Source organism: Leucopleurus acutus (assembly GCF_964270905.1).
Source record: "Leucopleurus acutus genome assembly, chromosome: 5".
Classification (NCBI taxonomy): domain Eukaryota; kingdom Metazoa; phylum Chordata; class Mammalia; order Artiodactyla; family Delphinidae; genus Leucopleurus; species Leucopleurus acutus.
This window is the reverse complement of record NC_139147.1, coordinates 121481975-121494883: the sequence shown is the minus strand read 5'-3', so window position 1 is coordinate 121494883 and position 12909 is coordinate 121481975. Positions and strand designations below refer to the sequence as shown.

The 12909-nt window shown below is 37.3% G+C and overlaps 1 protein-coding gene across 1 annotated transcript in view; it reads right to left on the bottom strand.

The window, feature by feature from the left end:
- Window positions 1-12909, bottom strand: part of ATR (ATR checkpoint kinase) — a 104476-nt gene that overhangs the window by 23614 nt on the left and 67953 nt on the right. Inside the window, exons 34-36 of the mRNA XM_082840232.1 lie at window positions 12695-12854; window positions 10119-10298; window positions 5713-5855 (exon numbers count right to left, since the gene is read on the bottom strand). Of these exons, the coding sequence (XP_082696358.1) occupies window positions 5713-5855; window positions 10119-10298; window positions 12695-12854 (483 nt within the window). The remainder of the gene's footprint in view (window positions 1-5712; window positions 5856-10118; window positions 10299-12694; window positions 12855-12909) is intronic.

Here is a 12909-nt window from a genome sequence, read left to right as displayed (position 1 = left end):
TTTAGAGCTGAGCTCCTGGAGGCAGCATATAGTTGGGTCTTGTTTTTTTTAACCCATCCAACCACTTTGTGTCTTTTGGTTGGTGAATTCAATCCGTTTACATTTTAGGTGACAGATGAGGACTTAGCACTGCCAGTTTAGCTTTTGTTTTCTGGTTGCTCTATATATCCATTGTTTTGTTTTGTTTTTTCCTTGTGTTTCTGTCTGCCATTTTGGTTTGGAGGTTTTCTGTTTTTCGTAGTTTCCTCTTTTTTTATGTTTCATGTCTCTACTCTATATTTATGTTTTGTGGTTACCATGGGGTTTGTATGAAATCTCTCATAGATAAAATAGTCCTTTTTCTGCTGATAGGATCTTACCTTCATTTACCTATGTAGGTTCCATCCTTTTCCTCTTCCCCTTTTATATTTTTGTTGTCTCAAATTATCCCATTTTATGTTGTGAGTTTGCTACTGAATTGAAGCAGCTATATTTGTTTTTTCAACATTTTCCCTCTTTAACCTTTATGCTATAACAAAGTGTTTAAAAACCTGTTGTGATAAAGACTTGCAACTTTTGATTCTGTCTACTTATCGCCTTAGTCAAAGTTTTGTGTACTTTTTGCCATTTTGTTTCTGGTAGAAAAGCTCATTTCAACATTTCTTGTAAGGCAGGTCTCATGTTGATTAACTCTCTTGGCTTTTGGTTGTCTGGGAAAGTCTTTATTTCTCCTTCATATCTGAATGATAACTTTGCTGGATAGAGTATTCCTGAGTGATGACTTTCAGTATTTTGAGAATGTCACTCCACTTCCTCCTGGTCTGTAGAGTTTCTGCTGAGAAATCTGATGGCCCAATGAGGTAGCTTTGTGGGTTACCATCCCTTTTTCCTTAGCTGCCTTTAAAATTCTTTCTTTATCATTGACTTTTGACAATTTTAATACAATCTGTCTTAGAGAAGGTAATTAGGTGTTCTCTTAGCTTCATGAACTTGTATACCCAGTTTCTTCTCCAGGTTTGGGAAGTTCTCAGCTATTATTTAAATAAATGCTTTGCTCCCTTCTCCCTCTCTTCTCTTCGGGGATACTCATTACCCTAATGTTGCCCTTCCTAAAAGAGTTGAATAGCTCTCTAGAATTTCCTCATTTTTAAAATATCTTCTCTTTCCTGTCCTACTTGTACCATTTCAAGTTTGCTAATTCTCTCTTCCATATGGTCTGCTCTATTTCCAATGCTTTTAAATGTACTCTTCATCTCATTTATTGAGGTCTTCAACTCGAGAATTTCTGTTTGGTTCTTTTTTAGAGTTTCACTCTCTTAGTTAAGTACTCCTTCTGTTCATTAATTTTATTCCTGAGCTCACTGAACTGCCTTTCTAAGTTTTCTTGCAGCTCACTGGGTTTCTTCATGACAGCTATATTGAATTCTCTATCAAATTGCAATATTCTGCATCTTTAAGTTTGGTTTCTGGAAAATCATCATTTGCTTTTTGTGGTACTGTCACTGTGGTTATTCATGGTGCTAGATGAGTTGTTCCTCTGCCAGTACATCTGAAGTAGGGGCAGGTTTGAGATTAGAGGCCTTTCTTTTGTTTTCCAGTAGGTGGCACTATAGCATAGGTTTTTGGTTTCTTTTACCTGAGGCACCTCTGGCTCTATTTGAGTCGGCCCTTTCCACCTTCCACCTCCTCTGTTAGAGGTGTGACTCCCTGTCCTCATTATCGCACCTTGTGCCTCTGGAGTCGATGGTAGCTCCCTCTCCCACTGTCACTGGTGTTGCTGCTTGGTGCATCTAGATGGTAGGCTCTGCCATCTCATCTGGGATCCCATGAATTGCAGGCTCCACTGCCATGGGGCGAGGGGAATGAGGAGAGTTGGGAGGTGAGCTGAGGTTGCATGGGCGTCTCTGCTGTGTCTGGTATTGTAAGGTTCGTGGGGCTCTGCCACAGTGGACCTGGAGTTGTTGGCGCCTCAGTGGCTGGAGGGACAGGGTCTCAGGCCCCACTGCCACTGTTTCCCAGTTACCCGTGGCCACAGGAGCTGCTGGGGCCAGGAGGCTAGAATCATGTGTACCTCCCTCCTCTGCCACTGTTGGGTTCTCTGGGGCTGCAGACTCAGTTGCTGTGGCTGGACGGCTGGGTTTTGCAGGCACCACCTGCTGTTCCCTTGCTTTCAACTTCTCTATGTGTTTCAGTACACCCACCTTTAGATGTACCAATGTGTGGATTCTCCGGTGTGCTGGTGTGTTGAGTGGAAGTACCCTTGTTGTACTGTGGATGTTTTACTGGTTGTAGATTGATGGGGTGAGACAAAGGTAGCTTTTCACTCTGCCATAATGCTGACATCACTCCAATCACAAAATGTATTTCTTAAACAATAAAACTTGAAAGTTGAAATTGCTCCTTGATTCATGGGCTGCAGAATGGATGCTGTGTTAGCAGGCATGAAAACAACATTAATCTCACTATACATCTCTATCAGAGTTCTTGGGTGACCAAGTGCATTGTCAATGAGCACTGACATTTTGAAAGGAATCTTTGTTTCTGAGCAGTAGGTCTCAACCGTGGGCTTAAAATATGTAGTAAAACATGTTGTAAACAGATGTGGTGTCATCCAGGCTTTGTGGTTCCATTTACAGAGCACGGGCAAAATAGACTTAGCATAAATCTTAGGGCTCTAGGATTTTCAGAGTAGTAAGTCACTAGCTGCATTAGGCCCTAATAAGAGTCAGCCTGTCCTTTGAAGCTTTGAAGCCAGGCATTGACTTCTCCTCTAGCTATGAAAGATGGCATCTTCTTCCAATATAAGGCTGTTTTGTCTACATCGAAATTCTGTTGTTTAGTGTAGCCACCATTAATGATCTTAGCTAGATCTTCTGGATAATGTGCTGCAGCTTCTACATCAGCATTTGTTGCTTCACCTTGCACTTTTCTGTTATGGAGACGGTTTCTTTCCCTAAACCTCATGAACCAATGTCTGCTAGTTTCAGACTTTTTTTCTGCAGCTTTCTCACCTCTTTCAGCCTTCTTAGAATTGAGGCAAGTTAGGGCCTTGCTCTGGATTAGGCTTTGGAAATATGGTGTCCAATTTGATCTCTGTAAACTACTAAAATTTTCTCCATATCAGCAATAAAGCTGTTTCACTTTGTTATTATTCATGTGTTAACTGGAGTAGCACTTTTTTTTTTTTTTTTTTTTTTGTGGTACGCGGGCCTCTCGCTGCTGTGGTCTCTCCCGTTGCTGTGGTCTCTCCCGTTGCGGAGCACAGGCTCTGGATGCGCAGGCTCAGTGGCCATGGCTCACGGGCCCAGCTGCTCCGCGGCATGTGGGATCCTCCTGGACCGGGGCACGAACCCGCGTCCCCTGCATCAGCAGGCAGACTCTCAACCACTGCGCCACCAGGGAAGCCCTGGAGTAGCACTTTTAATTTCCTTCAAGAACTTTTCCTTTGCATTCACAACTTGGCTAACTCTTTGGCACAAGAGGCCTAGCTTTTTGCCTGTCTCAGCTTTTGACATGGCTTCCTCACTAAGCTTAATCATCTCTAGCTTCTGATTTAAAGTGAGAGATGTGTGACTCTTCCTTTCAACACTTCCTTTGAACACTTAGAGACCATTGTAGGGTTATTGATTGGCTTAACTTCAATGTTGTTGTCTCAGGGAATAGGGAGGCCCAAGGAGAAGAAAAGAGATGGTGGAATGGCCAGTTGGTGGAGCAGTCAGAACACACACAGCATTTATGGAATAAGTTCGCTGTCTTGTATGGGTGCAGTTCATGGTGCCCCAGAACAATTACAATAGTTAACATCAAAGATCACTGACCACAGATCACCATAACAAACACAATAATAATGAAAAAGTTTGAAATATTGCAAGAATTACCAAAATGTGAGTATACAGAGACCTGAAGTGAATAAATGCTGTTGGAAAAATGGAACTGATAGACTTGTTCAACACAGGGTTGCCACAAAACTTCAATTTGTAAAAAACACAGTATCTGTGGAGCTCAATAAAATGAGATATGCCTGTAATGTCCTCTCTTTCTTGAATTTAATTACCTTTTAAATCCTACCTTCTTCACAAGGCCTACCAAACTTCTCTGGCAATGCAGTGCAAAGAGATACTTTTGATATCATGAAGCCAGTGGTTTGAGTTTTGACTTCAGATTTGCCCCAAATCCATGACTCCTGGACTTGTTTGGTTCATTTTTGGTATCTTGCTAGTATCAAAAAGATATTTCTAATATTTGTACCACTTATTTTGATATTTGATCACATTCTACTATGTACCATTATTTAAATATTTTGTGTGCTAAGGTTTCTCTACCCAATTGGACTGTAGCTCCTTGAGGGCAAACACTAATGCTTAATTAGCAATAACACAGTAATTCAATGACTCAGAGGAAAAGCATTGATAGCTGAGCTTATTTACTCCTTTAAGCATCCATATGTTTTATTTTAACTACTATGGATAAAATATATTCTAAAATAGTCTTACTTTCTTAAACTGTACTTTTAAAAATCTCACACTATACCTAATAGTTTTATGCATATCAAGGACTCCAAATAACTCGTTTTAGAAGAAATGTATTAAATAAATTCTGTATACCAATGCATATGATATATGTCAAGACTAAAGAGCAAATGAGAGGTATTATTCATTTTAGAAAAGAAAAATGAATTTAATAACTGTCCTCTGCTTATGCTTCCATTTCAAAATGCCAATATGCCAGGAATTCTTCCTCAATAACAAGTCATTAATAATCAATAAAAAATTAAATTAGGTTTGGATTTTATAAAACTTGAATTCCAGGGGGTTCCCTGGTGGCCTACAGGTTAGGATTCCGGACTTTCACTGCCGTGGCCCAAGTTCAATCCCTGGTTGGGGAATTGAGATCCCACAAGCCATATGGCATGGCCAACAAACAAACAAACAACAAAAAAACAAACAAGCAAACAAAAATTGAATTCCATTTTGGGAAGAAAGGCTTGGCCAAATCTTGCAATCCTAACACTGCTGATGAACAAAAATACATTGCTTTGATTCCTGAAAATATTGAACTGAGAAGTCAAAATACCTGATAATAGGCAACTTTAAATAAATTTATTAGTATGAAGTAAGTTATTCATCAGTAAAGCAATGGTCCACGAGTATGACAAGAAAATGAGTGGAACGTTATTATTACTTCTTAGGAATTAATAATTTGTGATAATATAAACAGTAGGCATGAGACAATACACTATTTGACTATAATACACTAATATACGAAATTAAGTTACATTTCACCTGTTACCTAGTTTAAGCGATAAGCTCTTTCTACAAGTCTAATGTCAAAACCATTTTTATATATACTACTTCTTAGAGAATGGGCTGGAAGGAAACATTCCACAGGCAATTAAATAAAACCATTAAATGTACTAGATTTAGGGCCTTCTGGAATTCTAGGGAAGGGGACTCAGAGGATGAGGGTCCAGAATGGGAAGGACACTTAATTTTCATTGTATATTCTTGGTACTACTGAATTTTAAAAAACATGCATATATTACTTATTCCATTAAAATAGTTGTTATTTAAAGGGAAGGAAAAAATTGTACAAAGAAAAAATTTATATCTTATCTAAGGTGATAATCATAAAGCAGAAAACATCCTACATATGCTAAGATCTGTGATAATAGTTCAACATCAACAGAGTCACCTTGATATATTTAATCAGCAAACATGCAGTTCTCACTCTCACCTTCCAAAGTGAAGGACTATATACCGAATGAGATCACCCTGCTTTTCCATTTTGTTGTCTGTGACCATGGGCATCAATTTGTCATAGTACTTGGCAAGGTAGAAATGCCCATCCTCCCACTCTGGCAGGAACAAGGTCACATCCTGTAAAAGATAACAGAGAATATCCACTTAATAAAACCCCCCACTATGTTGGGAAGTAAAGTATAAATAGATAATTAGGGATCAAAAGTATGAGACCGACATCTAGGCAGAGCAAAGTCAAAGGCAGACTGACTGGTGTAAATAAGGAATAGCTACTTTCTTACAAAGGTTTTCTCAGGATAGCTGGTGGGTTCTGGTGGGTTGCCCGCTGATCAACATGTCATGCTAATTTGCTATATAGGGAAAAACACTCCACTTACATTGCCACTTTATATGATACATCAAAATAATTTTCAGATGGATTAAGGTATTTCATGTATGTGTGTACAGGTATATTTTTATTGTTTTAAAAAAAAACCTCAGAGAAAGAAGAATACCAAATCTCTGAAGAGGACAGGACTTTAAAGGCATTCAAATATGGTTTAAAAAAGAAATCACATATCATTTTTCTCTAAGATCTACAAGTTATTGCCCTCTCTCTCAACTCCTTCATAATCAGGCTTTTGAAAAGAATTCTCCAACTCACTGTCATTCCTCAAACTATTTCTTTTTGGTTCAGTAGACACCACTCCACTAAAGTAGCAACTTAAACAGACATACTTTCCAATTCTGATCTCACGTGAGTAACCTCTCTTCAGCATGTTTCTGTTGTCCATGCCATTTCTTCTTTGAATCACTTTCTTCCTTTTGCTTTTGTGAGGCCACAATGTTCCAAGTTTTCTCCTACCTTTCTGGCCACTCCTACTCAGTCGCCTTTGTCATTTCCTCTCCCTTTCCCTTATATTTGTATATTGTGTGTGGTTTATTAATTTTTAACTATATTACTTGAAATGTGATGGAAAATACATAGAACAGCTGAGTAAAAAAAAAAATTTTTAAATAAAGCTCGACTCTTAATTCAAGCAAATTTGAGAACACAGTTTAGACCAGGAACCTTAAAATGAGATCGTAAGTTTCCTCCAAATCTAATCCTAAAACCTTACAGATACAAACCTGCTTGTGGATAGAGGACAGAATGACATGATTAGATATATGGAACAGATGCTGGATTCATGTGCCTAAAACGGGCCACAGGGACGAGGCTCCCAGTGTGCTTTTCCCATCTAGTCAAAGGAGAAGCAAACGGAATGAAGGAAAATGCTAATTAAGATTGCTTCTAAAAAGATATTTTCAATCTGGTTTCATCATCTTTCTATCTCCCTTCCTTTGCTTTCTTCCTCCCTCCCTCTCTCCTTCCTTCCTGGTTTAAGTTAAAATTTTATTTTAGAAAATAAAATCTACATACAGAAAGATAAATCTTATATGCAAAGCTTGCTCAATTATCACAAAGTGATCACACTTATATAAGAACTCCAGAAACACGAGCCTCCCCCTTGGCCCTCCCAAACACTACTCCCTTTGTTCTCCTCCCAAATAACCACTACTACAGATTAAATATTTGTATGTTGTCCCCCCTCCCCCCTCACCCAATTCATATGTTGAAGCCTAATCCCCAATGTGATGGTATGTGGAGGTGGGGCCTTTGGGAGGTGATTAGGTCATAAGTGTGGAATCCTCATGAATAAGATTAGTGCCCTTATAAAAGAGGCCCCAGGGCCCTCCCTTGCCTCTTCTGCCATGTGAGGTCATAAGGAGAAGATGGCTGTCTATGTAAGCAGGGCCTCACCAGACTGAATCTGCTAGCACCTTAATTCTGGACTTCTCAGCCTCCAGAACTGTTTGAAATAAATGTTGCTTAAGCCACCCAGTATATGGTATGTTTGTTATAGCAGTGCATATGGACTAAAAACAACCACTATCTCCATTTCTGATACAAGAATTTTGTTTTGCTCATTTCTGAACTTTATATAAATGGAATCATACTACATGTATGATTTTTTCATATGACTTTTTTCCTTCAGCATTAAGTTTGGGAGAACCATTCAAGTTGTTGGATGTAACTTTGGTTTGTTGGTTTTCATTGGTATACATACAGTATTCCATTATAGGGATATGTTATAATTCGTTTATCCATTCTATAATTGATTGACATTTCTACTTCCAGTTTAAAATCTACAAATAACGTTGGTATAAACATTTTTGTACATGTTCCATGGAGACGTGTTCAGCATTGATAAAGTGGCTGTCACAGTATTATCACCTTTAGGAGAAAACACCAAACTGTTTTCCAAAATGATTGTAATAACTTATACTTCCAGCAGCACCGTATGAGCGTCTAAATGCTCTATAGCCTTGCTAACACTTGAAAATATCAATCTTTTAAATTTTAACCATTCTTGTAGGTATATAGTGTTAGCTCATAATACTTTTCTTTAAACTGAACGGCAGTTGATTTATAATATTGTATTAGTTTCATCATAATACTTTTTAAATTTGCATCTATTCCTGTCTACTACAGTGAAGATATTTTCTTTTTTGGGGTCATTTATATATATCCTTCTGTTAAGTCTTCTATTCAATTTTAAAATTGAGTTGTCTGTATTTTTCTTATTGACTTTTAAGAGTTCTTATTATATTCTGGATATAAGCCTCACCATTTATGTATTGCAAATATCTTGTAATCTATTGCTTACCTTTACATTCTTTTAAAAAATATTTATTAATAAATATATATTTTTATTTTTTAAGTAAAAAATAAAAGCTGATGTACAATATCATGTTAGTTTCAGGTGTACTACATAATGATTTGACATTTGCATACACTATAAAATGATCACCATGATAAGTCTAGTAACCACCTGTCCCCATACTAAGTTATTACAATATTATTGACCATATTCTTTATGCTGTATGTCTCCATGACTTATTTATTAAATAATTGAAAGTTTATACCTCTTAACCCTCTTCATCTATTCCCCCCTACCCACCTCCCGTCCTTCTTGCCTTTACATTCTCAATGGTATCTTTTGATGAACAGAAATTCATAATTTTAAGTTAGTCAAATTTATTAATCGTTTCTTTTATAGTTATTGTTTTTGATCTGTTTAAGATGTCCTGAGCTACCTCTAGGTTTGAAGTACTCTCCTATATTCTATTTTGGGACCTTTATTATTTTGCCTTTCACATTTAGATCTACAATCTACCTGAAGTTTATTTTTGTTTATGTTGTAAAGAAGGGATCAAGTTTGATTTCTCCTCCCATAAGCTATCCAAATAACACAACAATGTTTACGGAAAAGATCATTCTCTCAACTCTACAATACCACCTAGAATCTGTTTCTGGGTTCTCTCTTCTGTTCTATTGGTTATTTGCCTAGCCTTACATGAACACAACATCATCTTAATTTCTATACCTTTATAATAAGTCTTGAAACACATCCTGGTTATCCTCAGTTTGCCCCTCTAAAATATACTTGTCACTCCACTCTTTTCTGCTCTATAATCCAAAAGATTGACATTGTTGATTTCTATCAGTGGGCCTATTTGCCTTCTGGAAATTGTTCTTCTTATAGTTCCCCCATGATTGTTCTTTCCTTAGCAGCTGTTTCCAGCTGGGCCTCATAGAGTTTTGAGTTATGCATGTGTATTGTGGTATTCAGTCAAAGACTCAGTGGTGATTCTAATGCAGATCTAGAACTTTTTGTCTAACTTCTTTTTCCAGGTTAGTCTGCTTCACAATTCTAGCCATCCACTCTTATTTTATTATTTTGTATCTTCTATATTCCATGTTTCTAATTTTTTTTCAGTTCCTTTTCTAACTTCTTGAGATGGATTCTTAGCTTATTAATTTTGAGCCTTTATTTTCTTCTAACATATGTAAATAATATTTCAAATTCCCTGTAAGAATGGCTTTAGCTGAATCCAAGTTTTGCCATGTCATATTTTTATTATCATTCAGTTCAAAGTATTTTTCAATTTCCATTGCAATTTTTTCTTTGACCCCATGGGTTACTGAGAAGTATCTCTTTTCTAACACCATCTATGTAAGGCTTAATACGTAGTAAGGAAGGTATATACTGTGTTTGTTCAAAAATTTTCAGGCCAGACTGTGGTTAACTTTGGGAAGGAGGATGAAAGGGTGAGTTCTAGAGCATTAAGAACATTCTACTTCTTGATATGGATGGCAGTTTCATGACTATATTTATTTTGTGATAATTCCTCCAACTATACTTATGTTATATATTCACTAAAAAGTCAAAAAAGCTTCCTGGCTATTTTTATACATGTGCTCTTCCCATATGGACCTTAAAGTAATTTTATCTATTCTCAAAAACAACAAAAAAAGTGAGTTTCTAACTGAAATTGCATTATACATTCACTTACCTTATATTTTTTCATAACTGCATTACTTTCAAAGTTAGCTGTTTCTTCCATAAAACGGCCCACTAGTAGCATAGCTCGTCCATGGATTAACATGTTCTTACTTTCAGTTGGGGTTTTATTTTCAGGAAAACATAACTCAACACCCTTCTGAAGAACAATTAGTGCCTGGTGAACATCACCCTGAAAGAAAAGAGGCAACAACAAGCCTTTTAATTTAAGAACATATTTCCATTTTCTGAAAAGCAAATAAAACTGTTAGAATTTAAAGTTCATAAGGTATTTTATGTATAAATCTATTCGTAATTTCATGTTCATCTCTCATTTTCCTCCTATGAAAGTAAAATCCTAAACAGGAATCATTGCTTCATTTCATATAGAACTCCTGTATTCATTCATTCACTTGTTTTTTACAGTCAGTCAAAGTGCAGGGAACTGAAGATATATGTAGATGATTAGGGATAAACAAACATAAATATGTCAAAATCTCTAGCTTAAAAAAGTTCACAGTATGGGCTTCCCTGGTGGTGCAGTGGTTAGAGTCCATCTGCCGATGCAGTGGACGCAGGTTCGTGCCCCGGTCCGGGAGGATCCCACATGCCGCAGAGCGGCTGGGCCCGTGAGCCATGGCCGCTGAGCCTGTGCGTCCGGAGCCTGTGCTCCGCAATGGGAGAGGCCACAACAGTGAGAGGCCCGCGTACCGAAAAAAAAAAAAAAAAAAAGTTCATAGTCAAGTGAGGGAATAAACTATAAAACAACAACACAATGTGCTAAGTGTTATTAACAGAAGAATATACATGCATATTATGTAGGAAAGAGAAGACAGTCTGCTAAATCTACCTGAAGATATAGGAAAATGGAGTTGAGCAGTGGTCAGGCAAAGTAATCACATAAGGAAAATCTAAATTAGGTCTTAAAAAATGAGTAGAAATTTTCCTGGCAAAGAATTCAGTGAAGGACACTCTTGGTAGAAGAGTGTCTCAATTTTAATTGAGAAAAAGGCAAGTAGTCTGGTTTTAGCTGAAGATTAAAGGGTTTGTGAGATAAAGGGTTTGTGAAGACTAAAGGGTTTGTGAATACTAAAGGGTTTGTGACAACTGAACCTGAAGAGGTAGGCTGAGACTCGATGAGAAAGGGCCTTGTGTACTTTCTAAAGTTCTGACTTAATCCTAAAGCCATGAAGAATACTTTGAAGGATTTTAACTGGGGGAGTGACATGATTCAGTGTACATTTTAGAAAGATGACAGACTGCAGTAATGAACACCAAGAAATGGTGAGACCTCAAAAAAAACTTAATATTGCCAGAGGGTGTAAATGCTAAGGGCATGAAGGAAAGCAGCAAAGATAAATAAGAGGGAGAGGATTCAAAAGATATTTCTAAGGTCAGTTTAGTCTCCAACTTGATGTGGAAAGTGAGGGAGAGGAAGAAGTTCAAGATGATGCCCAGATTACTGTCATAAATGAGAGGATGTGACAGAGTCCTACTCAGAAAAATAAGGAATATGGGAGGAGAAACAGGGAGTGAATTTTACATGATGAATTGCATTTTGAGCATATTGAATTTAAGGTATTACAATACATACATGTTCTAGCACTAGTTCTGAAAATGACCTGACTAATGCAGGCTGAATTATTACTTTCACCTCCCATCCAGGAAACATCTCCTCCCCTGTCCTTTCTTAGCCACCATAAAAGTTGGTTTAATCACAGATGGCACCAACTATAGTTGCTAAACGTCAATTTCAGAACATTCTATGCCTACTACTAATTCTAGACTGGTGGCAAGCATGAGGAGACATGAAAGTAAGAGTCCTTTAAATCTGCGGCATGAGCTTTTCAAGGAGTTTGTATATTTTAAAGCCCCCTTCTATAACTGTAGCTTTAATCTGAGGATTGCTGAGGACGTTTGTTCTGAAGCTAAGCCCTTTCTGACAGGCTAGATTAGAAGTGGATCTTTACAGCAACAGTGGCAAGTCTACACAAAACTAATTATCTGCCAAGAATGTAATAAGGACAGTGTTATGTTCACCTAAACATTTCTTGAGTGCACTCATGTATATATATGTGTGTGTGTGTGTGTGTGTATATATATATATACACACACATATATATATGTATGTGTATATACATATGTATATATACATATGCATATATATACATATATATACATATATATACATACATACACACATATATATATACATATATATACATATATATACATATATACATATGTGTGTATATATATATATACACACACACACACACACACACACACATATATATACACACACATATATATATGGTAAAAACAAAGTAAAAATTGGTCATTTCCCTCAAGAAAAAAATGGAAGACAGATGAAAACAGAGAGAATTGCACTTTCAGTCTTGAAATGGGAAAATATTTGGGGACTTCAGGATAGAAGGAAGTTTCTTCCAGATGATAGTAGATAAATGATGCAGAAAGGTGACAGAAATAGAAGGTTCTGAATTTAGATTAGGGATCTAATCTCTGTCATGCCTTTGTAGGAAGTACCTATGATGGAAGTACGTACAATGACGTCCCCTTGGCCATTACCTTGGACCACAGCCACTTTGCCCTTTCCACATACAGTTCAGCAAGTCGTGATTCTCCAGCATTAAGGAGAGCATTGTAGGCTGTCTGGTGGTGACCAGCCTTTCGAGCTACTCTGGCACTCTGTAGCCAGCATTCTCCAACCATGTCTTTGTAATCTGGTCTAAAGGAATGTGACAAAATGGGGGGGGAAAGAGCATTTTTAAGTATATTCAACA